The sequence below is a fragment of the Sarcophilus harrisii genome, chromosome 2 (genome assembly GCF_902635505.1).
Source record: "Sarcophilus harrisii chromosome 2, mSarHar1.11, whole genome shotgun sequence".
Classification (NCBI taxonomy): Eukaryota; Metazoa; Chordata; class Mammalia; order Dasyuromorphia; family Dasyuridae; genus Sarcophilus; species Sarcophilus harrisii.
The window spans coordinates 140690931-140718823 of NC_045427.1; the positions used below are offsets into that span (position 1 = coordinate 140690931).

The 27893-nt window shown below is 43.8% G+C and overlaps 1 protein-coding gene across 2 annotated transcripts; it reads right to left on the reverse strand.

Moving 5' to 3' along the window:
* On the reverse strand, positions 1–27853 carry PROM2 (prominin 2). Of its 2 annotated transcripts, XM_003758112.3 has the most exons (24): positions 27463–27853; positions 26547–26596; positions 24157–24359; positions 23811–23931; positions 23484–23547; positions 23130–23219; positions 22346–22545; positions 20505–20579; positions 20193–20256; positions 19512–19671; positions 18819–18971; positions 17990–18113; positions 17303–17394; positions 17101–17185; positions 13543–13689; positions 8240–8311; positions 6998–7090; positions 6341–6394; positions 5964–6044; positions 5630–5698; positions 2782–2871; positions 2162–2268; positions 1784–1855; positions 1–533 (listed from the first exon to the last, which is right to left on the reverse strand). In XM_003758112.3, the coding sequence occupies exons 1-23, from the start codon at positions 27704–27706 to the stop codon at positions 1792–1794; spliced, it is 2502 nt and encodes an 833-aa protein (XP_003758160.1). In that variant the 5' UTR covers positions 27707–27853; the 3' UTR covers positions 1–533; positions 1784–1791. The 2 variants fall into 2 exon arrangements, with proteins under 2 accessions (XP_003758160.1, XP_031806818.1); XM_031950958.1 differs by lacking the exon at positions 1784–1855.
* Between the last annotated feature and the right edge of the window lie 40 nt (positions 27854–27893).

The following is a 27893-nucleotide window of genomic DNA, read 5'->3' on the forward strand; positions in this document are numbered from 1 at the left end:
TTAGGAAAGTGAAAACACTTTATTGGTTCAAAGGTACATCTGCTACCTTCCTCCTCTACATTCCAGCTGCACACGGAGTCACATACAGGGTGGGCACATGGGGATGGGGAAAGTAAGGAAAAGGGCAAAGAAAGAGGGGGAGGGGAAAGGGGAAAAAAGGAGTTGGAGAGAAAGGAGGGCATGGTTCTGGGTCACACAGCAAGAGGAAAAAACCAGAAAGAAGCCAAGGAGCCTGAGCCCCATTTCAAACCCACCAGGTCCCTTTTACTCTTGAGCAACCTTGGAGGAAGACAGTCCATGGAAGCACCCCTCACCCCAAGTCCAGGTCCCCTTCCTAGGAAGTGCTTTCAGCAAAACTGAGGGAGTAGTAAAGATTTATCTTGGCAACCCAAAAACTGGCAGCTTCTTGGCAAGTGATACAGGCGTCCAAGCTGACAGGACTCCTCCCCTCTGAGATCAGCAGCTTGCACCTCACCCTCTGGCAGTGGGCAGGCGAGGGTAGTCTGGGAAAAAAATCCAGGCCCTCCCAGAAGCTGCAAAGAAAACAGAATCATCAGGACTGGACAGGGCTGCACTACCTAATCTTGGAGGCCTAGACAGGGGAAGCTAAATTGTCCTCTGCTCAGCCTACTTCTTCCATGATGAAAGCTCTGCTCCTCCTAGGTTATTTTTCCTCTGCTGGAAGAGAAAGAGTCTCCTGCCTAGGGACTGGTTCTATAAATTTGGACAACTAAGCAGATTAAAGGTACAGGGGAGAGGAAAGAGGGACTTGGGACTGGGGGAGAAATATATCTACAGGGAACCAATGGAAAAGAAAACAGGAGTGAATAAATGAGGGAGCAAAGAAAAAGAGGGGGGCAATGAGGTTATACATGGAGGAAGGGGATGGGCTGAAGGGCAAGAAAGACGGTTGAAACCCTATCCTTCAAGGTTCAACTCTTGTCATTTCCTCCATGAAATCTTCCTTCATCTTCCCACTCCATTCAGCCAGATGTGATCTCTCTGCATTTAGTGTGTACCTTTCTACTTTGGGCATATACATGTATCCTCTCTCCTAATAGATTTTACACTGCCCACCAGCAAGGGCAGTGCCTGTACTATATTCATCTTTGTATCATGAGAGTCTAGCATAGTGCCTTGCAACACAGTTGATAATAAATGTTTGAATGAATGAATGAATGAGTAAATGAATGGGGCTAGATTACAGGGCTGGAATGGGAAGGGGAGGAGAGTAAAAGGGAGCCAAAGTGAGTAGAGGATTGCTGAAGGAAGATGCAGGAGCAGCAACATTAAGATGAAGAAGGTAGTGTGAATAGGTACAAATCTAGGTCCCAAAGGGTAAATAGAAGTAGTTTGGGGAAATCTCTAGGCTGAATTAATGTGGTATACAGATAACTGAAGGGTCCAAAATGGTCCACTGAAGGGCAATAAAATTGGGTTAAGGAAATGGGGATTGATTTCACTTATAAAAATATAAAAAAAAAAGTCTTTTATTTAAGGCTAAAGATTGAAGGAGGAGAAAATAAATGGCTGAGCAAAGAAATCTTGTGAAAGGGGCTCCTTAGCAATGGTTACATAAGGCTGGGGAAGATGAGCTCAAGCTTCCCTAGAGCACCAGACCCCCAACCCCAGGGATGCTCAGACAAAGCCCCTCCTTTGCTTCCCTCCTCCCTCTCCCAGTAGGACTTCATGCCAGGGAAGCACGATTTCTGTGATCCCTACTGCTCAGGGCTCATTCTTCCAAGCTCCTCTTCCTGGGATACAGAGAAATCCTTCTCCTTACCCTGGATCCTACAGTTTCAGTGACGTGACTCTGGGGATGTGAAAAAGCTGGGTCTCCTCAGAGCTGGTAGAGCTGTGGCCAGGAGAAGGATGTTAGGGAGTCTCATTTCTCACCCCCCTTCATCTCCAGGAGTCTGAGGACAAGAAGCTAAGAGAGCCAGCCCACTTTCTCCCCCAGAAGAATGGCAGCCCTTGCCCTTGGGTGGGATAAATGCAGCAAAAGGCCAGGTGGGTCAGACCTATAGAAAACCTTTGTGACCCTGTGGCTCAGTAAGATCTGAATTTCTTTCTGGGATGTCTTAGGGCCATGACTGGAAGTCAGTGACCAGACAAAAGGATTCCAAGTGACTCTCATCCTGGGATCTCATTAACAGCTCACCTTAAGCGTTTTCTGATAGGTCGGAAGTGCTTGGTGGTTTTGATGGCAAAGATGATGCTGGGAATAAGCAAGAAGGTGCACCAGGCCAGGCAGAACCAGAAGGCATTCTGAAACACACAGGCTCAGACAAGTGAAAAGTGTCCACTTAACCCCCGGGACCAACCCAGAACAACCATCCCCAGCTACTGGGAGAACTGAAGTGAACGCAGATAGCAGAGGAAAGTCCCTGGAGATCCATGAGGAGCCCCAGGAGAAGGAATAAGTGGAGGCTAAATAGTCATTACAGGCTGGTGGTTTCTGGATCCCTTTCCACCTTGGAGCACTCTCCTGTTGGTCCTGTTATCTCACCACCTTCTTGTTTCATACCCATGGCAATGCCTTGGCTGGCATGTCCTGGGCACAGCCTCAGAAGGAGGGGGGAAAGGGAAGGGGGAGGGCAATGGTTCTGGGGCAGGAACCCAAGGATGGGCAAGCATCATATCAGGTGAGGAGGGAGACCTGGAATACAAGTTCTTAAAGAGCAGCAGCTACTTTATGCTTTTTTTGCATTCCCACTGTGCCCTCCACATTATGGACATTCTACTTCCTGATTTGGTTTTATGAGGAAGATGCCCACTTACCCAGGGATTAGCGATACGGTCACATAGAATCACCCGGCCGTTGTCCAGTGCCCCAGACAGGGGTTGGCAAGTGGCAATGTGCTTCGTTACCTATAGAGACAAGATTACTAGGGAGAAGTTATGGGAGGGGACCTGGGTCCTCTGGTCTCTATTCTCCTTCTCTTCTTCCTTTCTAATGCTCCCATGGGAAAAACATCAATAACAACAAAACCCTAATATCCACAGAAAAGTGCTCCATTGAGAGGGGAGAGGGAATTCCCTAAGAAATGTCCAGAAACCTAAGAGTAGGCAGAAGCACTCAGTCAGCGCCAAGAATACCTTAAGAGGTCCTTGGCATAGATTACTTTGGCTAAGGCTAAGGATTTCATCTCCCCTCCCTGACCATTTTTGTCCTGGGACCCTAATCCAAAGATTGCACATCGTAGCAACCTCCAAGAGTCTGTCTGTCTCCTCCTTCCTCTTCTACTCCTACTCCTTGACAAACAACAATATGCCACCACATAAAAGCAAAACACAAATGCATTGAGAGAGATAGGAAAGAGACAGAGAGTGAGAGACAGACAGAGTGAGAGAGACAGAGAGACAGAGAGTAAGAGAGAGACAGAGAGAGACAGACAGAAACAGAGACAGAAAGAGAGAGAGACAGAGAGAGAAAAAAGAGAGAAAGAGACAAAGAAAGAAGGAGAGTGGGAGGGAGAGAGAGGGAGGAAGGCAGGGAGAGAGAGACAGAGACAGAAACAGAAAGATGGAGAAAGAAAGAAGGAGGGAGGGAGGGAAGGAGAGAAAGAGGAAAGGAGGGAAGGAGAGACAGGGAGAGACAGAGAGACAGAAAGAGACTGGAATGTCTCCCCTAACCCAATTCAATACTATTCAACAAATAATTATTATGCTCCTACCAGAGACCAAACATTATGCTGGAGTTGGCAAGACAAAGACAAAAATCATCCCTTCTTTAAAAAATTATGTTATTGCTACTAATATTATATTCTTACACCTCAAATCTTCACTTGCCAAAATTCTAACCCATTCATCAAGGACTATATCAAAGTCACTTCCTTCAAGAAGTCTTCTCTTATTTCCCAGGCTAAAAGCGATCTCTGCCATTTCTGAGTTCCTAAACCACTTTGTGCCACTTACACAACATTTATCTTATAGTGCTTAATATTGTAGTTAATTGAATAATTATCTTCTCTCAACTATAAGACAAGGACAGAGACTATTAATCTTTTATCACAGATAGCCCCTGACACGCAGTAGCTGCTCCTTTGCATATTTGTTGGGCAAGAGAATGACCATAAATACACCCATACATATAGGGACGTGAGGATTTGTAGGGTAAAAACATTCACAGAGACACAAATAGATCACCATGTACACATAAATATGGTTATATGCAGAGCCATATAAAGATATACATAGATATATAACATATGATAATAAGACTAATAAACATTTATATGGTATTTTAAGGTGTGTAAAACATTTGCCATCCTTGATCGCATTTGCTATTGCAATCTTACAGCTATACCCTGATATTCCTTGACTCCTCTGTAGATGAGGAAACTGAGGCTGAGAGATGCAGTCATTTGCCCATAGTTACACAACTATTACGTATCAGAGCAAAGATGGGAATCCAGATCTCTTCTCCCCTCTCCGACTCCCATGTGCTTTCTGACATGCCAGATTGTCTCTCATGCATAAACATATGCAAGGAGGCACATTGCCTGGTTTTCTGCTCAAAACAGTATCTGTTGGGCATCTCCCGGAGTCTGCCCATCTCTATGTCAGTTGCTATGATTGGGAAATAAAAAAGACAAACACACACTGTTTCTATGCTCTGGAAGATCACAGTGTTGGCTAGGTGACAATTCATCCATCTATAAAACAGTGAGACCACAACTAGACCTGGCACAACTTAGGAGAAAGAGCTCTAAGCTAGAAATCAGGAGATTCTCCCCCCCACCTGAGTCCACTTCCATGCTCTTTCTGCTTCAGGCTCTACAATCCTCTGCTTATGTGACTTTTGGTAAATTAGTTCCCATTTCTCCAGGTTTTGATCTTCTCAGCTATAAAATGAGAAGATGGGACTAAAATCATAATATTTAGAGCTAGAAAGACCTTAGGGGTCATCTTAGCTAACCTTTCTTACACTCTGGAAGGAAAATGAGATGTCAATAAGTCAAATGACTTGCCAGAAACCCCCCAAGCAACATTGGAGCATAAATTCAAACCCAAATTTTCTGTCTCCAAATCAAGAGCTCCTCACAAAGACTGAAGGCAAAGAGATGTGAAGGCCCAAGGTGGGATTTAGGGGGAATGACTCCGGAAAGGGTTTGTGTAGAGGGTAATAGGAAATAAGATTGACTGGGTACCTGGGGACAAACTGGATGGCCTTGAATGCCAAGCTAGAGAATATGGACTTGATCCTGCAGGCAGGGAGGCTCCATAGAGAATTTGTGAGCATGTTCCAATCCCATCTGCTGCAGGAGACTCTTCCCAATCATCCCCACTGTTAGTGCCCTCATTTGAGATTGACTTCCATTTACACTGTATATATCTTACATGTACATTTTTTTTGATGTTGTCTCCCCTGATATAATGTGAGCTCCCTGAAGGCAATGACTTTTGTGGGAGAAAAGATTGTGTGCTTTATTTCTTCTTTTGTTGTATCCCTCATGCTTAGCATAGTATCTGATACATAATAAGCACTTAAATGCTTGTGACTGATTCATTTTCTGCACAAAGAATCTGATAGCAGCAGTTGTGGAGAGGATTGGTAGGTGAGGAAATGGGAATGGAAAGATTACTTCAGAAGTGATTCCCGGCTGCCTGGGTCCCCATGACTCACCATTTCTCTAGCCCAGTCCCCGTATTGATTGAAGTATGCCAGTTCTCGATTCAGGAAGCATTCACTTTCCTGTGAAGACAGGCACCTGTTTCTTAGAAAGAACTGCAAAAGTGCACCTTTAGCTTTGAGACCCATCATCTCAAACAGCCCAGGAACTGCCCTTTAGAGGCAGTACTGAAGTAGGGATACAAGATTCTAGAGTAACAAGAAGACGCTAGAATCCATAAATTATATGCCCAGTGTCAGGATGAGATACAGCTCACCCTTCTCTTCTCCCTCCCCACCCCACACCGTGTTTCAGGTCCCCAAATTCTGACCTTTCCTTCTCACTCACATTCCTCAAAATCCAGTGAGCCCGGACAGGAAGCTCAGTTTTCAGGGTGCTTGCATTAACCAGAGTTTCTGAAACCACCAGCTGAGGGATGGCAGAGGGACACAAATTGAGGGTAAGGAGGATGGGAGATCTGGTTTCAAAATGCTGACCTAGGGACCCTGTTCCTCAGGTGAGTGACATCTCCTTCACCTCCCTCACTTTCTACTCCAGGAAGGTAGAGCATGGGGGTTATTCCCGTTCCCCCCTAGGCTTTTCCCACTAGTATCTGCAGTCTTAGAGTTCCTCTCTGACATCCCTCCCAGTCACTCCCCAGTTGTCTTAGAGGCAGTAGGCATCCCAAACCCCTGACTTCCACATCCCCACCCCAAACCCAGAACCTGGAGGTTTGAGGCAGATGCTGACAGAGCATGGACACTACGATTCAATGCCACCTGTTTAGGAAAGAATGGGAGTGATGAAAGAGTGAAAAGTCAGTCAGTGAACAAGCATTTATTAAGCATTTACTATGTGCCAGCTAAATACAGGGTCTACAAAGAAATATAAAAATGATTCCTTCCTTCAAGAAAAACATGCTTACTAATGGTGGAAACAATTGCAATTTGCAAACAACAAAATATTGTACAAAGTAAATGAAGGGTAATCTTGGGAAAAAATCAAAAGCTTTAAAGATTCAAAGGACACCTGTAGAAGGCGAAATATGAGCAGAGGGAGCTGGGGAAGCCAGAAGACAGAAAAGAAGAAGAGCAGGCAGAAGGGACAGCCCATTCAAAGGCACAGGCCAGAGATGAAGTTTAGGATGCTTAAGGAACAGCTATCCGGCTGTAACTAGATTGTAGAGTGCAAGAAGCAGGCTAAAGTGTGAGGGGCCTGGAAAGGTATGAATGAGCCAGATTCTAAAGGGCCTTAAATGCCAAATAGAAGATGTTATATTTTTGTTTCTAAGGGATCTTGGATTCTAGCCATTCATTTGAGTATAATTTCATGCCTCCTGTGTCCCTCCTCTTTCCCCCATCTCCCCAGGTCCCTGAATTCACCGCATGGGCCTGCTGAAGAAGGATCTTCTCCTGGTAAAGAGCTTGCAAGGTCTGAGCCTCCTGCTTCAGCTGCTGCCCCAGGGCAGACTCAGTCTGGAGGGATCGGGAACAGAAGTGGGAGGAGTGGGAAAGAAATAAAAGCAATGCCGTTGCTGTCCTTCAGTCATCTGTAATCAAGTCTGATTCTTCATAACCCTATTTTGAGGTTTTCTTAGCAAAGCCACTAGAGAGATTTGCCATTTCCTTCTTTTATTTCACAGATGATGAACCAAGACAAACAGGGCTAAATGATTTGCCCAGAGTCACACATTTAGTAAATATCTGAGGCTAGTTATGAACTCAGCTGAGTCTTCCTAATTCCAAGCCCAGAGTCCCACCTAGCTGCCCTTAATAACAGCAATATTGTGATCCTTCCATTTTCTTTTTTCATTGCTTTTAAAAAATTTTAATAATAACTTTTTTTATTTTCAAAATATATGCGAAGATAGCTTTACAAAACTTTGTGTTCCAAATTTTTCTCCCTTCCTTTCCCCTATCCCCTCCCCTAGACAGCAACTAATCCAATTTATGTTAAAGATGTACAATTCTTCTAAACATATTTCCACAATTATCATGTTGCACAAGAAAAATCAGATCAAAAATTTAAAAATGAGAAAGAAAGCAAAAAGCAAACAAACAACAAAAAAGATGAAAATACAGTGTTGTGATTCACATTCAATCCCCATAGTCCTCTTTCTGGATGCAGATGACTCTCTTCATCACAAGTCTATTGGTCTTTCCTCTTTTTCAAAGCATTTTCAAGCTTATTATTTGCCTGACTCTTATAACAAAGCTATGAGATAGATTAACCAGGGAAAAAAATCCTCTTTTGACAGATGAAAAAACTGAGGCTTGGAAACTCGGACAAAAGACTTGTCCAGAGTTAGAGAGCTATCTGTGGTAGACCTGAGATTAAACTCTCAGCATCCTTAGGAAGGTGCTTTGAAAGGCCTCAACCTTTACCTTTTAAGAGGCCTCTTAAATGACTCATTTGAGTTTGAACCATTAGAAATGAAGAATTGGGATTAAAACTCAAATTTTCTGGCTCCAAATATACGGTTCTTTCTTCTATCCCACCTTTCCCCAGCAAGCTCTATGGCCTCAAGCTCTCCAGGTCTCCCTGTTAGGGAAATTCTCCCCATTTATTTCCTAAGCCTTCTCTTATCCCTCCCCAATCCTCTGTTTCCCTGAGTCCAGGCTTACCTGGGCTTGACCCAATTTCTCCAGTTCTTTGATTAGCTTCAAGATGTCAACTTTCAATACTGGCTTGTGGACCTGAAGGGACAGAACAGCAGTTTAACATTGAGAAGAGCTCCCTCTCTACCTTCTCTCCTGCTCCCATGTCTAGTCTCTTGGACATTCTACTATAACATTTAGGCATGTCGAGAGTTAGCGATTTCCCAGCTGCTATAGCCTAGGCAGGCAAGAGTTAGAAGTGGAGACCGGGATTGGGGCACTTCTAGAGCACAGTATATGGGGCTAGCAAGAAGCTCTGGGACAGATTAAGAGGCTGTGTAGCTTGAAAACAAAAATACTATACGAAATAAGGTAACTGTCTTCCAGCCTTTGCAGACTTGTCATGTGAAAGAGAAATTGGACTTTTTCTTCTTGGTCCCAGAATTAGGAACAATGGACTAAAGGCTTTTCTTTCCTTTTACAGCCAAACTCCTAGCTGTGAAAAAGCTGTCAACATTCCACTTGATTCCACTTCCTCTTCTTTCACTACTTCTCAACCCCTTGCAATCTAGTTTCCAAACACCATTTAACATTCTCCAAGGTTACCAATGGCCCCTCTTAAAAAAAAAACAAAAAACTTGATATCTTTGAGATATTTGGATAGAAAATGCCATCAGCATCCAGAGAGAGAACTGTGATTTGAATGTAAATCAACACTTGCTATATTCACTTTTTTCTTTTTCTTCTGTTTTTTTCTCTTGTTCTGATTTTTCTCTCTCAACATGATTCATAAAGAAATATGTATTTAAAAATTAATGTATTATTTAATATGTATGGGACTACCTTCCATCTTGGGGAAGGGATGGAGGGAAGGAGAGGAAAAGTTGGAATAGAAGTTTTTGCAAGGGTCAATGTTGAAAAGTTACCCATGCATATGTTTTGTCAATAAAAAGTTATAATAATAAAAAATTAATGTATATATATATAACCAGAAAAAAAAACAATTTTTAAAAAGATATCTTTAAAGATTTTTTCAATCACTTCCATTACTAAATGTAGTACTTTCACCTCTTCTTCCCTCCCCAGAAATAAGAATGTATCACTATTAATTTATTCATCCTTTAAAAATGAAAATCTGTTCCTGAACCATCAAATATAAGGAAATTCTGGTACAAAGATAAGAAAGGAAAAAAATTTTACATGATAATTTAGTATGTGTTTGAAAAGAATGGCAAGTTGTGAGTAGTAGATTAGAAGTTCTGTGTACAATCATCTTTTTTATGTAAGCCTCCATATTATGAGGAGGCTTGTTTTATTCCATAAATTAAAAATAAAAGAATTTTTTTAAGCTTCCTCCATCATACAGATTGTCAACTTGTCTGTTAACTTGCCATCTTGAGGAACTGTTGGAACCTGAAAAGTTTTGACTTATCCATGGTCACATAGCTAGTATAATATAAGAAAAAAATTCAGGTCTTCCTGGACTTCCCAAGCCAAGCCTCTGTTTATTAGATCTCTTACCAGTAATCTCTTGTTTGTGCAATCCAGAGACTTTTTCTCTGTCTTTTCATGATCCCACACTATAAATGACCTTTTCCTTTGGATATTCTCATTGCTATAGGTTTTCATAACAGTGATCTGATCTAGTTCTTTACCTGCCTTTCTGCCATTCTTCTTGAATGTCTTCTACTGAGGGAACATCATCCCCACCCGTCTACATATGTACTTATGCTTTAGGTACCCAGGGCTCCATCCAGAGTCCTCTTCTCTCTGGGCTATCTCAGTGAGTGATCTCATTGGCTCTTATGGGTTCAACTTTTATCTCTATGCAGATGACTCCCAAGATCTATTATCTCTAGCCTGAATTGCTCTCCTGAGGCTCTGCATGCATAAATGAATGAATAAAAAAAATTATTAAGCGCTTCCCTTCCAGGGACTAAGGATACAAATAGAAAATCTCCCCAAAAGCTCATAAGGTAAGGGGATTCCCCTCTTATAGGGAAAGACAGCATATAAAAAAGGTTTTGGTTACAAGCCATATGCAATTCCCAGGGTTCTAGGATGCTGGGTCTTGGGCTGTCTCCAGTGGGATCTGAGAAGAAGCAGTGGTGGAGGAGAGGTAGAATGACCCCAGTATATGCTGCCTGTCTCTCCCTCAGGATGCCTAGATGTTCCATAGGCATCTGAAACTCACTATGTCCTAAACAAAACTAGTTGGTTTTTTTTTTTCACACTCCCCACAAAAAAAAAATCAAACCCAAACCCTCTCTTCTTCCTAATTTCTTTGCTTGTATTAAGTAGACCAGTATCCTTCAGGTTATTCATCCAGTGTTATAACCTCAGAGTCACCCTTGACTCTTTACTCTTCCTCACCCCCACACGCAAATAGGAGTGTCCAGGTCTTACTGATTCTATCTTTTCAACAGCTCTCACATCTGTTTCTTTCTCTCTATTTACACAGACACCACAGGCTATGCAATAGCCTCTTAACAGGTCTCCCTGTCTCCAGCTTCTCCTGTCCCATCCACTCTACACATATATTAAGCATCAGTCTGATCATGTGACTGCCCTGCTCAAAAAGCTTCATTGGCGGAACACAGGATAGTTTACCTCCCAGACCTGTGGAAGGGGAAGGACTTTATGACCAAAGAAGAACTAGAGATCATTACTGATCACAAAATAGAAAATTTCGACTATACCAAGCTGCAAAGTTTTTGTACAAACAAAACTAATGCAGACAAGATTAGAAGGGAAGCAATAAACTGGGAAAATATTTTTACAGTCAAAGGTTCTGATAAAGGCCTCATTTCCAAAATATATAGAGAATTAACTCTAATTTATAAAAAATCAAGCCATTCTCCAATTGAAAAATCTTCAAAGGATATGAACAGACAATTCTCAGATGAAGAAATTGAAACTATTTCTAGTCATATGAAAAGATGCTCCAAGTCATTATTAATCAGAGAAATGCAAATTAAGACAACTCTAAGATACCACTACACACCTGTCAGATTGGCTAAGATGACAGGAAAAAATAATGATGATTGTTGGAGGGGATGCGGGAAAACTGGGACATTGATGCATTGTTGGTGGAGTTGTGAACGAATCCAACCATTTTGGAGAGTAGTTTGGAACTATGCTCAAAAAGTTATCAAACTGTGCATACCCTTTGATCCAGCAGTGTTACTACTGGGCTTATATTCCAAAGAGATTATGAAGAAGGGAAAGGGACCTATAGGTGCACAAATGTTTGTGGCAGCCCTTTTTGTAGTGGCTAGAAACTGGAAACTGAGTGGATGCCCATCAGTTGGAGAATGGCTGAATAAATTGTGGTATATGAATATTATGGAATATTATTGTTCTGTAAGAAATGACCAACAGGATGATTTCAGAAAGGCCTGGAGAGACTTACACAAACTGATGCTGAGTGAAATGAGCCGGACCAGGAGATCATTATATACTTCAACAACAATACTATATGATGATCAGTTCTGATGGACCTGGCCATCCTCAGCAACGAGATGAACCAAATCATTTCCAATGGAGCAGTTATGAACTGAACTAGCTACGCCCAGAGAAAGAACTCTGGGAGATGACTAAAAACCATTACATTGAATTCCCAGTCCCCATATTTATGCCCACCTGCATTTTTGATTTCCTTCACAAGTTAATTGTACAATATTTCAGAGTCTGATTCTTTTTGTACAGCAAAACAACAGTTTGGTCATGTATACTTATTGTGTATCTAATTTATATTTTAATATATTTAACATCTACTGGTCATCCTGCCATCTGGGGGAGGGGGTGGGGGGTAAGAGGTGAAAAATTGGAACAAGAGGTTTGGCAATTGTTAATGCTGTAAAGTTACCCATACATATAACCTGTAAATAAAAGGCTATTAAATAAAAAAAAAATCTTAAAAGGCTCCATTGGCTTCCAATCTTCTTGAATATAAATGAATTAAATACTTCTGACATTTAAAGACCTTGACAATCTGGCTCCAACCTGTCTTTTCAGGTTTTCTGAACATCATTTCTTTATCATATTCTTATGTTCCAAGAAAACTGGCAGACTTTGTATTGTATTGTATATTTGGATTTATATATTATATTATTTTTATATCTACAAATATAAATATATATACAAATTACATATATATATATATATATATATATATATATATATACTCAATTTGGATTGTACACAACAATCCATTTCCCATTGTCATGCCTTGGAACCGTCTGTCTCCTATGCCTAGGAATGCATTTCTTCTTCACTCTGCCCCTAATTCTTAGCTTCCTTCAAGGCTCAGCTCCAGTGGGGGGAAGGGAGGAAGGCCTGCCTGATTACTCACAAGTGTTTATTGCTCTTTCTCCCACAAATTACTTAGCATACATTTTTAATGTATTTAACTATATTAACGTTGTATTTCCCCAGTAGAATGAGGGCAGGGGCTGTTTTGCTATTGTCATTTTATCTCCAACACTTAAATTGTGGAGAAGTACATTTACTCAGGCTTGACATAAGAAAAAATTGTTAATAATTAGAGCTATCCCAAAGTACCACAGGCTACCCCTTCCTCACCCGTCTCCCCTTCCCTTCAGAAAGTAATGAGTTTGCCTCCCTCTCCTGCTGTCTTCAAGAAGAAACAGTCTGACCATTTTTCAAAGGTGTAGAAAAGATGCTTGTCCAGATTTGGGTTAGACCAGATGGTCCCTAAGATCCCTTTCAGCTCTGACATTCTTTGATTCAATTCAATAGCCAGTAACAGAATTTAGTAGAAAGATCTTTTAGGTCTTTATGAATGCAACAGAAAAGGATCCCTGGACTTCCATTTTCTCATCTCTAAAATGAGGCAAAGGGGTCAGCTGATAGTAACAGCTCCCATTTGTGTGCTTTGTGGTTTACAAAGCACTTTTTTGTGCAATAATCCTGTAAGGTTGGTTTTGCAAATTTTACTAACCCCACAGGGGGTTCTGAGACATAAAGAAATTTGTCCAGGGTCACACGGGGCAAAGTAAGGATCTGGAGTGGGCTCCAAGCCAAGCTTTCATGACTCCAAGTTCTGCCTCTCTGACATGAAGCTCAAGAACCCTCCGGCTCTAATATTGTAGGCTATCTATTCAGGAGCATCTCAGACTAGGATGTCACAGTTTTATAGGATTATGAACTCTAGAGGTGGAAGAGGCTGCAGAAGATCATCTAGTCTAAACTCTAGAAGCTGAAGATCAAAGACCTTTCATCCAAGATCAGAGTTAACAAGCCGAGGTACTGAAGAGCTGGAGGCAGCCCCAAGAGGATAGGGTATGATGGGAGGGCAGCAGGCTGACCTGGGCCAGGAAGCTGGGGTAGTCAATCTTCTCAATCCCGCTGCTTCTGAAGGCTTCTAAATCTCTCTTTGCAGCTTCATTGAGAAGGTCCAGATCTTTCATATCGACTCTAAATTTTCTCACCTCCTCTTGCAGTCGGGCAGTATACTAGGAAAAGGAAAAACAGGCATAGAGAGCCTATAGGTAACCAGGGAAAGGACTATCCCCTCTGATCTCCTCTTCCATCATCCCCAGTTCACCCACATATCCAATACCCTTGGACCATGTACCCCATCTATAGTGGGGTCCCAGCAGTATCCCATACATCTCTTTCTTCTCTCTTCTAGAATTAAAGACAGGCTCTAACTTTTATTTATTTATTTATTTATGAGGCAATCAAAATTAAGCGACTTGTCCAGGGTTATACAGTAAGTATCTGAGGCTGGATTGGAACTCAGGATCTCCTGATTCCAGAGTTGTTCTATCCACGATGCAACCTGACTGATTTTTAAAGACCTTTCCAACCTCCTATTCTTGGTTCATTATGTACCACATTCCTTCATGCATGACACAGTCCAATGAAACTGATCTTCTTGCTTTTGTTCACACAGTTCTGGAACCCTCCCCTCCCCACCCCTGCCTCTTAGAATTCCTAGTTTTTGCCAAACTTCAATTCAAAGGTCACCTCCTACATGAGGCTTCTTTTTATCCTGCTAATTGTTAGCTACATCTAAATGACCTTTTCTTTATTTTATGTATGTTTCTATATAAATATGTTGTTTTCCCAATAAAACATAAGCTCCCTGAGGTCAGGAATGATTTCATTTCTATCTTTGTAATCCTGTTGCTTAGCACGGAGGGTCATATAGTAAGTGCTTACTAAGTATTGGGGAATTGATTGATTTTCCTTCTTTTTCTTTCTCAGGCTCCTAATTATCTTCTGGAAAGTTGTTTTTTTTTTTTTTAACTTTCAGTCAGTCCCTTCTCTGAGACTGAGTTTCCTCTTTTATATAATTAGGGGGCTAGACCAGATAATTTCTCAGATACCTCCCAATTCTAACAGTCAATAAAACTATGACATGCACACAAACTAAGTCATCAGTTACTGGAATACTAAAGATTACTAAACTTGGAGTCAAAAAATCTGGATTCAAATTCTGTCACTATTGTCTGACCTCAGACAAGAGGTCATTGAATCTTTCAGTTTCCTCCCCCTGTGTCATAATTGTAAAAACAATGGATTAAGAGTCAGAGAAGCTGGACTCAAATTATAGCTTCCTCGCTTGCTATCTGTGTGATCTTGAACCAGTGACAGGACCTCTGTGGGTCTCAATTAGCTCATCTATAAAAAAAAAAGAAAGGTCAGAATAATTAACCCCTAAGTTTCTTCCCAGCTCTAATTCTATAATCCTATGACTTATAAATTGAATGGTCTTAAGAAAGTTTAGGAGGAAAAAAACTTAATAAGTCACAGGAAGCAGCCATTATAGGACAGCAATAATTATCAGAAAATTATTTAAGTCAATCAGAAAGTTCTAAGTTACCACTTCACACCTTTCAGATTGGTTAATTAGTAATGATAGAAAAGGAAAATGATAAATGTTGAAGAAGATGTGGGAAAATTGGAACACTAATGCATTGTTGGTGCAGTTGTGAACTAATACAACTCTTCTGCAGAGTAATTTGGATTTTTGCCTAAAGGGGTATAAACTGTGTGTATTCTTTGATCTAGCAATAGTACTACTAGGTTTGTATCCCAAAAAGATCATAAAAAAGGAAAAGTACCCACATGTACCAAAAATGTTTGAGCAGTTGTTTTTGTGGTGACAAATAATTAGAAATAAATGGATGATCAGAAAGTAAGGAATGATTGGACAAGTTATGTTATATGAATGTAATGGAATACTATAGTGCTATAAGAAATGATGAGCAGTGGATTTCAGAAAAACCTAGAAATACTTACATGAACTGATACAAAGTGAACATAATCAGGAGAACATTGTACACAGTAACAGCAACACTGTACAATGGATCAATTATGATAAACTTAGCTCTTTTCAGCAATTGAATAATCCAAGACAATTCCAAAAGACCCTTGATGAAGAATACTATCTACATCTAGAGAAAAAAACTATGAAGTCTGAATGCATATCAAAATATACTATTTTCACTTTTTGTTGTTTTTTTCTCATGGTTTTTCCCTTTTGTTCTGATTTTTCTTTTGAGAGGGAAGAGGAAGAAGAGCAGGAAGGAAAGGAGGAGAAAGATGAGAAGAAAGAAGGAGGAGGAAAAAGGAGGAAAAAAGAAGAGGAAGAAGAGGAGAATTGACTGTTACATAGCACTTTGAGGTTTACAAAATTCTTTGCATATCTCACCACCCATTTGAACTTCAAAATTACCCTGTGAGGTAAAATACCATAGGTGTTAACACCCCCACATTACAGATGAAGTAACTAAAGCTCAGAGAAGATAAGAAAGTGTTTATAATCCAGTGAATAAGCATTTTGTAGTAGTACTAATAATAATAACTAACATTTATTTAGTGTTTTATGACTCACAAAGCACTTTACATGTTAATTAAATTTTATGGAAACATATAATCTAAGAACTGGGAGGAGCTAGCCTAAATCTCTCAGTTAACAGATGGAGAACAGAGGTCTTGTTGTTGTTTAGCTGCTCTTACACCAATGTCATCCATGGGGCTTTCTTGGCAAAGATTCTGGAGCAGTTTGCATTTTGAATTAAGGCAAACAACGTTAAGTAACTTGCCCAGGCAGTAACAGAACTCAGGTCTTCCTAACTCAGGGTCCAGGGCTTTCTCTACTGAGCCACCAAGCTGGGAAGAACTAACCTAAATCTCTCAGTTAATAGGTGGAGAACAGAGGCCTAGAGGGGTTAAGTAATTTGCCTAATATCATACAGTCAGAGTAGGGAAGGAAAAAGAATTCAGGACTTCTGACTCCCACTTTGATCATCTACAAGGACTCTCGGGGTCCCTTTCTTGGGACTCCTTTGCTCTCCATTCAGCACCTGGCCCCCCGCCATGCTATTGAAGTCATATGCTACCAATGCATGAAAAGACCTTAGATATAATAATAGCAAGCATTTATATAGTGCTTTAGAATTTACAAAGGGCTTTACATATATTATTTCCTTTGATCTTTAAAGATCTACTCCAATTCTCTTATTTTATAAATGAGGAAAATTAGGTTCAGAGAGAAAAAATTGCCCTAAATCCCACAGAGTGTAGTTGGCAAGAGTTGGATTAGCCTGCCTCCAATCCCAGTATTTATTCTACAACAAGACTTGCCTCTCTTATTCCAGTGCCTCATAAGTCTCCCTCTTCTTCTAACCATGGCCAACCCCTGGCTGTCCAGTCCTCACCCTAGTTGCATTGCAGCCAGGGGACTGGTAACCTTGGGCCCAGGTATTAGCTCAGATACAGGGCTGAATGCAGAGATCCTCTCTGAATGGGGCCCCATTAGTGCTCCCCCCAACTACTGATTGACAGGAGTCAACACAAGCTCCAGAAGAGAGGGGGTCAGAATCCTGCTGTGCTAGTTTTTAGAGGTTTCTTACCTTATTGATGTCCAGGTGCTTTTCGGGATCATAGGAGCCATTAAGCTGGAGAACTTTCCAGAGAGCAGCACCTTTCTTACACTGCCTAGGAGAGCAGCAAGCAATGAGAGTGGGGTTAACCTTCCCCTTGATTTCTTACCCCATTTCTTACAGCTCCCCTCCCCAGTCCCCAGAAGGCCGAGACGCTGATGGAGACACTCACTGATAGGCAGAGGGGATGCTGACGTCCTTTTTGAGACCCAGGAGATGGGACAGGTTCATGGATGGCGGCAGGTTCCCTGGAGTGTCAGCAAACTACACATGAAAGGGAGTAAGGAATTCTCGAGTAATGATTAAGACAGACCCCAGTTCTCCCAAGTCCCGGCTTCCTTGGACTAGTGATTGGATAACACACAGTGATGCCCTTAATCATGACCCGATTTCAAATCCTGTTTCTAACTTCTCCCACAAGCAGCTTCCCAGGCCACAGGAAAGTCTTAGCTATAGACAATGAAATTTCCACCAATTCCTGGGCTTACAAATCGGGGACAAATTGGGTATCGGCCCTCTAGTCACTGTTCTCAGTTTCAAGGAAGGAGTATTAGCTTATGAGTATAATGAAACCACTTCTTATCTTTGTTTTCAACAATAAGATAACGAGGAGTTCACCCAGGGCCTTCTAGGATTTCTGCCCAAGTCTCCCTCACTTCCAGCCGCTACTAACGTCTCTTTGTCTTTCCCTATCTCTAGTGTTTCTGGGTTTGTTTTTCACTCTCTTCCATCCTGCATTCCTATTGGTCTCCCAGCTTGTTTCTCCTACACCCAACCTCTGGGCCAAAAGCTTTGGAAGCCTATTCTCCATTTATTCCATGAGACAAGGGCCAGGCCCGATCCCCGGGCCAGACCTTACCTGGTACAGCTCCTGGCTCTCCCAGCTTCGGCACACTAGCGTCTGGATGTTGCCCCCCAGGAGGAAGGTGGCAAAGATCAGGAGGATGAAGGGTCCAGAGAAAAGGAAGCTTAAGCCTACACCCCTATGGAAAACACAGAGCAGGGGATCAAGAGGTTGGTCCTGGCTTGTCCCTCTCCTCTGGCCCAAACATGTTTCTTCCCACCCTTCCTCAGGCAACCATGGAGTTAGAAACTGCCCAGGATACTCAACTAGCCACATGCTGATCAGGGATGACCTCCAGCAAACTTAATTCAATCCACCCAGGGCCAAACTAAGACAGAAGTCAGTGACTATCTATAACGTGTTGTTTCTTTGTTTTTGGGGGGCGGGAGTGGTGGGGAGAAAGGATCATGTTGAGAGGTTGTGAGGAACAGGGAAGGGAAGAATGGAGGATCTGAAGGAGCAGGGAAGGGGGCAGCTTTTACTATTGGATAGGAGAGAAGGACAGAGCAGAGAATCAAACCATCCATGAACTGCTGGCCCCTTTACTACCATCTGGCCAGCTCCACGAGCCAGATGGGACCAAATAAATAAAAAAGACCATGGAGACTGTACAGACTTACATGGATCTGTATATGAGCTGCCCGACTAAGATGGTCACCAAATTCACAACAGGATCCACAGTGACGCCAGGTGATTCCCCTATCTCACATAGGGTACCTTGTGGAGCAGGGAAGCCACTCCCTGGGACACAGGAGGGGCTGGAGGGGCCAGGATCCTCCCCCACAGCCCTTGTAACCCAAACCCATTTATTGTTTTATCCCACCCCATTGTGGCTCATACTTACACCATGAGAAACTGGGCCCCAGCCTCTCCCTTGGCTTCTGTGTGGCTGGAGTCTTCTCTGGCAGATATTCCCCACAGGCCCAAACCGAGACCCAGCAGGTTACAGATGACCACCAAAAGGACCACCGAGGACAGCACATAGCCTGCAATCCACCTACCAGGAAAGGGATGGGGACAGTCAGTATCTAAGAGGTCTTGAAGAAAATGAACTTGCCCTTGTTCTTTCACAGACCATGGAGGGAGAAACATATTGAGCAATGCCAATGGTACAGTGCCAGAGGAAGAGGAAAAAGACTGACCCTGGATGTACATGTATTTAAGTACATGAATGGAATTGATCCTAAACCTTTGGTTCCTGATTTGGAAACTACAAAAATGTAGGATTTTAGGACACAAAAGAACCTTAGAGGCACCCTAAAGATAAGGGAAACTGATATATCTTATTTCAAGGACTGAGGGAAAAAATGAATATTGCATAGGACTCATGGGGCTTGAGGATTGAAGTACTAGGGGAGGCTGACTGTGAGGGAAAGGGATGAATAAGCACTGGAGGGTGGGAATAGCTAAATCTAGGATGTTAAGCATGAGCACGCAGACACTGGAGCCCTGAGTGAATAGGCAAGGAGTGGGGGAGGAGGGCACCTGTATTTTCTCACTACTTGCTGGATCTGCCCTCCCCCAACTCACCCAATACCTGTATCTCTCATATTTCTGGATCATATGTAGGTATGGTCTGCTACTATTCTCTGCCTCTGCAAGAGCCTGCCTCCAGCGGTCAGCAGCCTCAGAGCCTGGGAAGCCTTCAGACAGGCCCCTCACTTGCTCTGGGATGTGGGTCACTTCTTCCTTCAGCTCTGCAAGGAAAGGGGTGAGATAACAATAACAAATACAGACTCATGTTTCTGTCTTGCTTTAACCCTGGAGCCTATATAGAAGATATTTTTCTTTTTCATGTTCCTGATAGCACCCTGAATTTATCAAGGGAAAGCCCCCACCTCCCACCTTATATAAGTTTATCAAGTGCTTTCACATGAATTGTCTCCCTTGGACCTGATAAAATCCCTTTGCGGTAAGCAGGATGGACATTATCCCCTTTTTATAAATGAGGAAACCAAGGATTGGAAGGGTCATGCTTGGTGAGGTCACACAGCCAATAAGGTGAAGAAGATAGGAACAAAACCCCACAGCGTTCTTTCTACCATTAGACATTATTCCACCCTTTGCTAATCCTCTCTAGAAAAATTTTTCATAGGAGATCCTGTGGGAACTATGGCTCCTGTGGCAGCTGGTCACCGTGGCCCACAGAAATTCATGCCTCCCTATAAGTTAGGAGTAGGAGCCTTCCCTGGATCCCTTCTGGGGAAAGACTGCTCACCTTGAACTATATCTGCTGTCTCCATAGCTGTTAGAAGTGGGAGTGTATTGAAGGTGCTGTTATCCTAAAAAGGAGCAGAAGAGGAAGTCACTCCCTTCAGATTAGAGGGAATTGTTCCTGCCCCAGTTCTAAGAGTGCTGTTAGCTGAATCCAAAGATTTTAAAGCATTTTGTAGCACGTCTCATCCAAGCCTGAAGACTTTTCCCCAAAAGCAAGAAAGTAAGACTAGGAAGATTCAGAACCAAGAAAAAAAGCACAGGAATTCCATTTTCCTCAAGTCTAATCCCATTTTTCACCCCCTAAGATACACACCTTCTGAACCATGTTGGAAAAATTAGCCTCTGGGACACCCTTCAACTTCTGGAGGACGCTAATCACAGAAGGTACCTGAAATCAAAATGTTAGAAAATTCATAGAGGTAAATTCACTTCCCTTCCTCAAATCAGCTTTGTCCTGAAAGTATCTATGATCCTAAGGTCAAGACACTTTCCTTACATGACCTTGACTTAGATGGGGAAAAAAAAGAATTGATAATCAACAAAATGTTTATTTAAAACCCAATACCTAAATCCTCAGACATTATCTAGTCCAGCAGTTTTTAGAGTGTGGCCTGAGGAACTCTAGGGATCCTTGAGGCTCTCTTAGGGGATCCATAAGATTAAAATTATCTTCACAATAATATTAAAACATTTTAATTTCAAATGCAGCAAATATTAGTAGTTATATTTTCTGTATTCAAATTCAAATACATAAACTCTATTGGGAGGAATCCTCATTAATTTTTAATAGTGTAAAGGGATCCTGACACAAAAAGACTGAGATGGGCAGCTTAAATCCAACCTATAAGGGAGAACACTAGATTTGGATTTAGAAAAACTAAGTTCTGCAAGTTGTGGTATAAGCAGACAGATTTCAGAAAAACCAGGAAAGACATACATGAGCTAATGCTGAGTGAAATGAGCAGAATCAGAGCAGTGTACACAGTAACAGCAACATTGTACTATCTTCAACTATGACTGACTCTTCTCAGCAATGCAATGACCCAAAACAATTCCCAAAAACTCATGACAGAAAGTAGCATCCACATCCAGAGAGAGAACTATAGAGGCTGATTGCAGATCAAAGCCTACTATTTTCACTTTTTTGTGTTTTTTGTTTTTTCCTTTTTGTGGTTTTCCCCTTTTGTACCAATTCTTCTTTCACAACATGATTAATGTGGATATATGTTTAAAATGATTGCACATGTACAAGCTATATCACATTGTTTGCTTTCTTGGGGAGAGAAGGGAGAGAAGAAAAATTTGAAATTCAAAATCTTACAAAAATGAATGTTGAAAATTATCTTTACTTGTAATTGGGAGAAAAAAAATACTACTAAATGGGGGAAGAGGAAACTGAGTTCTGGTATACATCTCCTATTTATTACTTGATAAAATTCTGGATAAGACACTTTTTTTCATCATTTCTAAAAATAAGAGGCTTAGATAGATGATGTCTCTGATCACTTTTAGCTCCAAATCTTCTCCTTCAAAGATTCTAGAGCCAGGCACAGCAGAAAGCAGCAGGAAGAGATCGTCCAAAATACAAGAATAATTAACAACTCATATTTCTACAGGACTATAGAAGGAATTTCTCCATCCAGAATTTACCTATATCAAGGAAATCATGGGCTCAATCCCTGGCACTTTAAGGGTTATAAATTGCTTTAAATATAATTTTATCATCCTAATTCAATATCAAAATTATTATATCAATTTTACAGATGAGGAAACTGAGGCTGAGTGAAATTAAGTGACTTTTCCAAGTGTACACAGTGAGTAAGGGTCTGAGGCAAGGATTTGAAAGTAGAAAGAAATAAGGAAAGGGAAATGAATGTTTGGAGATTGACTGATTTGAGTCATTAAACCCAACCTGGAAGATAAGTGATAAGGAAGATAAGGCACTGGTGAAACTAGAAGACAGAGAGCAGAATTAAGTCTCTCCTCCTCAGTCTCATTCTGGTTCCACTCAATGACCCACCTCAATCATGAGAGTACTGAGCTGCCATCAGTCTACTCCTACTTTTCTCACTTCACCAACTCCCCCCATGCTCCCCAACCCACCACAATGAGGTCCGAGCCCCACTGCTGTGGTGCTGGCCCTCGGATAACCACCTGGCTGAAATTGGCCCCCAGTTCCAGAAGCTGGCTGTGACTCAGAACACTGGCACAGCCCTGGCACTGGGCGTCCTGGAGCAGGGAAAGAAGCTTGTGCCTGTGGTCCTGCAGAGAAGACCCCAGGGGCTCTTGGTGATTCTGTAGATAGACTGTGCTGGAGTTGAGTAGCTGAAGGTGGTCCAAAGAAACTTGCAAGTCTGAAGTGGGAGGGGAGGACAACAGATTTACCCAAAGGCTTGATTTTAGAGGCCAATTAACGCACCATCATCATCATCAAATACCTGACATTTATACAATTCTTCCCAAGCTTGTTGCACAAATAAATATATTATTTGATCGTCACAACAACCCTGGGAGGTAAGTACTATTATTATCCTCATTTTACAGATGAGAAAACTGAGGGTGAGTGGTTAAGTGACTTTCCCAGAATCACACAGTTATTAGCTGTCTCAATTTCAATTAGAACTCAGAACTTATGAATCCAACACTGTGCTTCATGAACAAAAAAAAGACCTTTCTGCCTTTTCTCACTCACACTCTACTCCCTTCTTCCTCTACAAATTTCTCATATACACCAACATACCCATATTATCCACACACATCCATATTTTCTCTCTCTCTCTCTCTCTCTCTCTCTCTCTCTCTCTCTCTCTCTCTCTCTCTTTCTCTTTTTCTCTGTCTCTCTCTGTCTCTATCTCTGTTTCTCTGTCTCTCTCACACACACACACACACTCTCACTAACACCCTTGCCCACACCCCCGCCCATACAGACAGTTATTACCTTGGCCGAGTCTGTGTAGAGAGGCTAGCATGGGATACACCGTGCCCCTGAGCTGGGTATGGATGGTGCTGCCAATGTTTACACCAACACCTGGGGGTAGGAGACAACGAGCAGTTTTACAGGGAAACAGACCTTGGGACAGAGCACAGGTAGAAGAGGAGGACAGAGCCAGCAGGGTCCAAGGACCAAGACTCCCCAGTAGGAGTTTGGGGGCATCAGCTTTGTGGGAGCTTCCCAAAGGCAGCCCCTTCTTCCCTGGGAGTTAGTTACTACTTTGTGAGCCTGAGAAGGCACCGGGCTCCTGAGCAGCCCAGACCTGCGGGTTTCCAGGGTCCAAGGCCCTCAAGCCCTTACCATCCAATTCATCCAAGACGCGATTCTGAGGGATGGAGAACTGGTCAGCCACTGCCTGCAGCTCCTAGAGAGGCAGAGGGAAAACCAGATCCAGACTGGCATCTTTAACTCCCCCAAGCCTACCTAGAGAACCCCACCATTCCTGCTTTATCCCAGCATCTGGACTGGCCGGGAACATTGCCTTTCTCAAGGTAATTTGCCCACTGGATCTAGCATAGGCACTAACTAGCTCCTAAACAGCAGCTGGCTGCCTCCCTGGCCTCCTGCAACATCTGGTTGTCCCCCTGCCCACCTGCTACTGTGGCAAAAGAAAGGATTAGTGCTCACCTTGGGGACGTCAGAGACCAGGCCTTGGAGGGAGTTCAGCATCCCAGGCACAGCCCGGACCCCGGGGCCCATCTCCTCATGTGTCCTTTGATTGGTAATGAAAGCACAGACCACACCAGTCCTAATGCAGAGGGGAAGGGGAAGGCTGTGGTCAGTGTCCACAGCAGGTTAGGGGAAGTCTCCAAGGCCCTTACCAGGCATTAGAGGAGCCATAAACCCCCGACTCCACTCCATCCCCCCCAAAGTGAAGTTACTAGGGCCTCCTAGATCTCATAATCCCAGTTTGCCTCCCTCCGGCCCAGCCCCCCTTCCCTTCCAGGGTCCCCGAGGGAGGGTCCTTGATTACAGCAGGAGAAGAGTGATGAGCAGGAGGAAGGTCATGAGGCTGCCCCTCTCACAGGCCATAGACTTGTGCTCGACCTTGACCCGGCCCCCACAGCGCCGACGGCAGCGGCAACAACAAAAGCAAAACCCGACAGTGGGCACGATTAGGAGGAAAAGAGCGGCAATCACAGCACACACCACGTAGCCAGCCTCATACCGGACCACCTGCAGGGGCAATCGAGAGGGAGGGGAGATGTCGGCCCTGCCCACTCCTCCACCTTTCCCCTACACATCATTCAGTAAGGATGAGAATTTCTAAGGATTAACAGACTGGCTGTCTCATCCAGGCCTCCATCCCATCCCTACCCACTCCCATATTATAACCCCACCCTTTGCTCAGTTTGGACGGAACTGAGCCCTCAGATTCTAGCAAAAATAATTAACAGATTAAGATAGTATCATCCTTAATCCACTCCTAATTACCCTTCCTTGGCTTCTTGGGAATATAATGGGAGATTGAGCTAAATGGGAACTGAACTGGAGACCTTGCTGTGAGACAGGCAATGAGAAGACCTGGATGTTAGCCTTCCCTGGGAAGGGAACCACGGAGACAGCAGGTGGTTCAGAGGGTTGAGCACTAGACTGTAAATTTCAGGAAAGCCTAAATTCAAATTCAGCCTCAAAAACTTAATAACGGTGTGAACCTGGGCAAGTCACTTCATTCACTGGAAAAGGAAATGTAAACTACTCTGGTATCTTTGCCAAGATCATCATGGATCCTGGAGAATCCAACATGACTGAATGTTGTTCAGTCACTCACTGGCTAGATAACACTGGGCAAGTACCTTCCAAGACCTCATCTTCTTTGCTGTGAAATGAAGGTGCTGAACTAGATGATGATAATAATAAGGCTACATTATACTTCAAGGTTTGCAAAGTGCTTTTCAAAGAGTAGTCAGTCAATAAGCATTTATTAAGTGCCCTCTAGATGCCAGGAGGTTAGCAAGGAGGCACAGTGACAGAGCACTGAGCTTGGAATCCAAAAGCCTCATCCTCATGAGTTCAATTCTGGCCTTGGACACTTCCCAGTTGTGACCGGGCAAGTCACTTAACCCAGTTTGGCTCTGTTCCCTGCTCTAATGGGAGAGCAACCTGCAAACAGGCTACAGACAGGATAAATAGGAAATAACCACAGAGAGAAGGCACTGGAATTGAGGGATTTGAGGGATTCTGGGGCTCCCGATAGAAGATGGGGCTTTATTTGGAATTTGAAGAAGGACAGGGAATCCAAGAAGTAGACACAAGAAAGGAGAACATTCTAAGCTTCTAGCAACAGCCAGTGGAAATGCCTGGAGTTCAGAGATATAGGATCTTTTTGGAGGAATAGCAAGGAGGCCGGTGTCACTAGATCATGGTGAACAGAGGAAGGGGGGAAGACTGGAGGGAGGCTTGGAACACTGAGCAGAAAGTTTCATAATGGATCCTGGAGATGACAGGGAACCACGGCATTTATTGAATAGGAGAGTGATGTGGTCAGCCCACACTTTAGGAAAATCCCTTTGGTGGCTGAATAGAAGAAGATGGCAGGCCAGAGACACTAGAAACAATCTGTGCAACCAGTAGGTAGGAGATGAGGTCCTGGGCCAGGAGATGATGGTGTCAGAGGAGAGAAAGGGGGTGCACTTCAGGGATGTTTTGAAATTTGTTTGTTTTTTCCTTAATAGTATTTTATTTTTTTCCCAATTACACGCAAAGATTATTTGCAACACTCATTTTTGTAAGATTTTGAGTTTTGAAGTTTCATCCTCACTACCACCCTTTGAGCTAAGTGCTAAAAGTATCCCCCTTTTACAGATGAGGAAACTGAGGCAAACAGAGGGTAAGTGACTCACCCAGAGGCAAACTAGCAAGAACCCAAGCCTTCTGAGCCCAGCTCCAGCACACTAACCACTGGACCGCCCAGCTATACAGCTGATCTTTGCTTTCATGTTTTGAGGTTTGTGAAGTGCTTTACACACGATCTTTTGTTTGATTCACTATCTTATGAGATCAGTGCTATAGGAAAAAGTGAGTTTAATTTAGAAATAAGGAAACCAAGGCTTGTCCATGATCACACTGCTAGTGTGCCTGTGGAAGATGAGATCCAAAGCCAGACCTCTCCTGTTCCCAAGCCCAGCCTTTCTCAAGGTAGCATCCAGACTCACAAACCTGGCCTTGCACACTTCCCAGCTATGTGGCTCTGGGCAAGTCACTTAACCCAGTTTGGCTTTGTTTCCTGGCTCTGAAGGGTTCCTTCTCGTTCCAGCATCCCCTGATTCTATAGCATTCTAGCCCCCCACCCCACTCTGTCCCTGCCATTCCTTGAGATGTATCCCCTGTCCCCACTAAAATATCCTGGGCCTTAATGCTCACATCGGAGGTTCTGACGGAGGAGGGTTCGTTCAGCGCCACTCGGACCAGCCCTATGGAAAAGGGAGAGAGGTCACCATCATCCCCACGGCCTCACCCGCCCCCTCACCTCCCTAACCCCTGCCCCCGGTCCAGTGGCCAGGCCTGGAGTCACCACAGATATTCCCTAGCTTTGAATGAACCTGAGCTTTGGGAATCAGGCGGGAGGCGTGGGGAGCTCCTCCTCCATACACACCCTACAAGCCATGGAAAGGACACCTTGCCCCATAAGGTCCTGCCCAGACCTGCTGCAGGGAACTGGGCTCAAAGAGGGAGTGGGGGAGCACTCCGAGAGTCACCCACACCCTCTTCTTCCAGCAACTTACTCCCCAACCCCACCCAGGCCTCCCCAATGTGGGCACTGGGCAAGGGCTGTTCCCTGGTGGCCTGGGACCCACAGCTTCTGCTTCTCCACCACACAGGGCACCGGGACCACTGGGCTGCAAAGGTGGGAGAGATGCAGGGCTCCAGCCAAGGGCCCAGCCCGTGGGACAGTTCTCCCCTTCCACCCAGAAAGGAAAAGCAGAAAGAATGAGGGCAGCCCGGCCCTGAGACCGCAACCCTGACACTCAGCCCCCCAGAGCGGCTCCTGACTCTGACACTGCCCGCCACTTTAGAGGCTTTCCCAGGCATCTCCGGACGCTCCCTCTGCCAGCGGGACCTCTGTCCCTCTTCCCCCAGGAGGGTAGCCTATGCAGGCAGAGGGAGCTGCTGGGAGCTCTCTCCCTGCTGGCGCCAGAACCCGAGAGGTCCGCGTCCCTCCTGTCCTGGCTGGCACATGAGCAGAGTTAGAAGAGACCCAGGGAGAAAATGAGTGGCCCTGTGGGTAAAGGGAGTAACCAGAGCCTGCCGGGCACCTCTGCCCTGAATCCCTCCTCACCTTCGGGGAAGGGGTTCAGCTGCACCACATCCAGGAAGCCCCGAACCATCCTGTAGAGGGGATCCAGGGACCCCAGCGGCCGGGCCTGAGGATCCAGCCAGCGACCTTTGCCCAGCCCGGTAAAATGCAGCCTCTCCGCCTGGCCCTGGGGCCCGCAGTACTGGGAAGCCACCTGGCCCCTGCATAGGGCCAGCTCCAGCCCCAGCAGGAGGACCAGGGGGCCCAGGCTTCCCGGGAGCCTCATCTGGAAAGGGACCCAGAGTCCTAGAGAGAGACGGTGGGAGTCGGGGCAGGGGGGCGTTCCGACAGCTCTGTGTGCAAGCCAGGAGGAGAGGGCAGGACATGCATCCTTCTCTCTAGTCCTCCGCTCACTGGGCTTTCTAAAACCGGCCCAACAGGTTTGCCGCTTCCAGATCTGGCTCCCGTCAGTG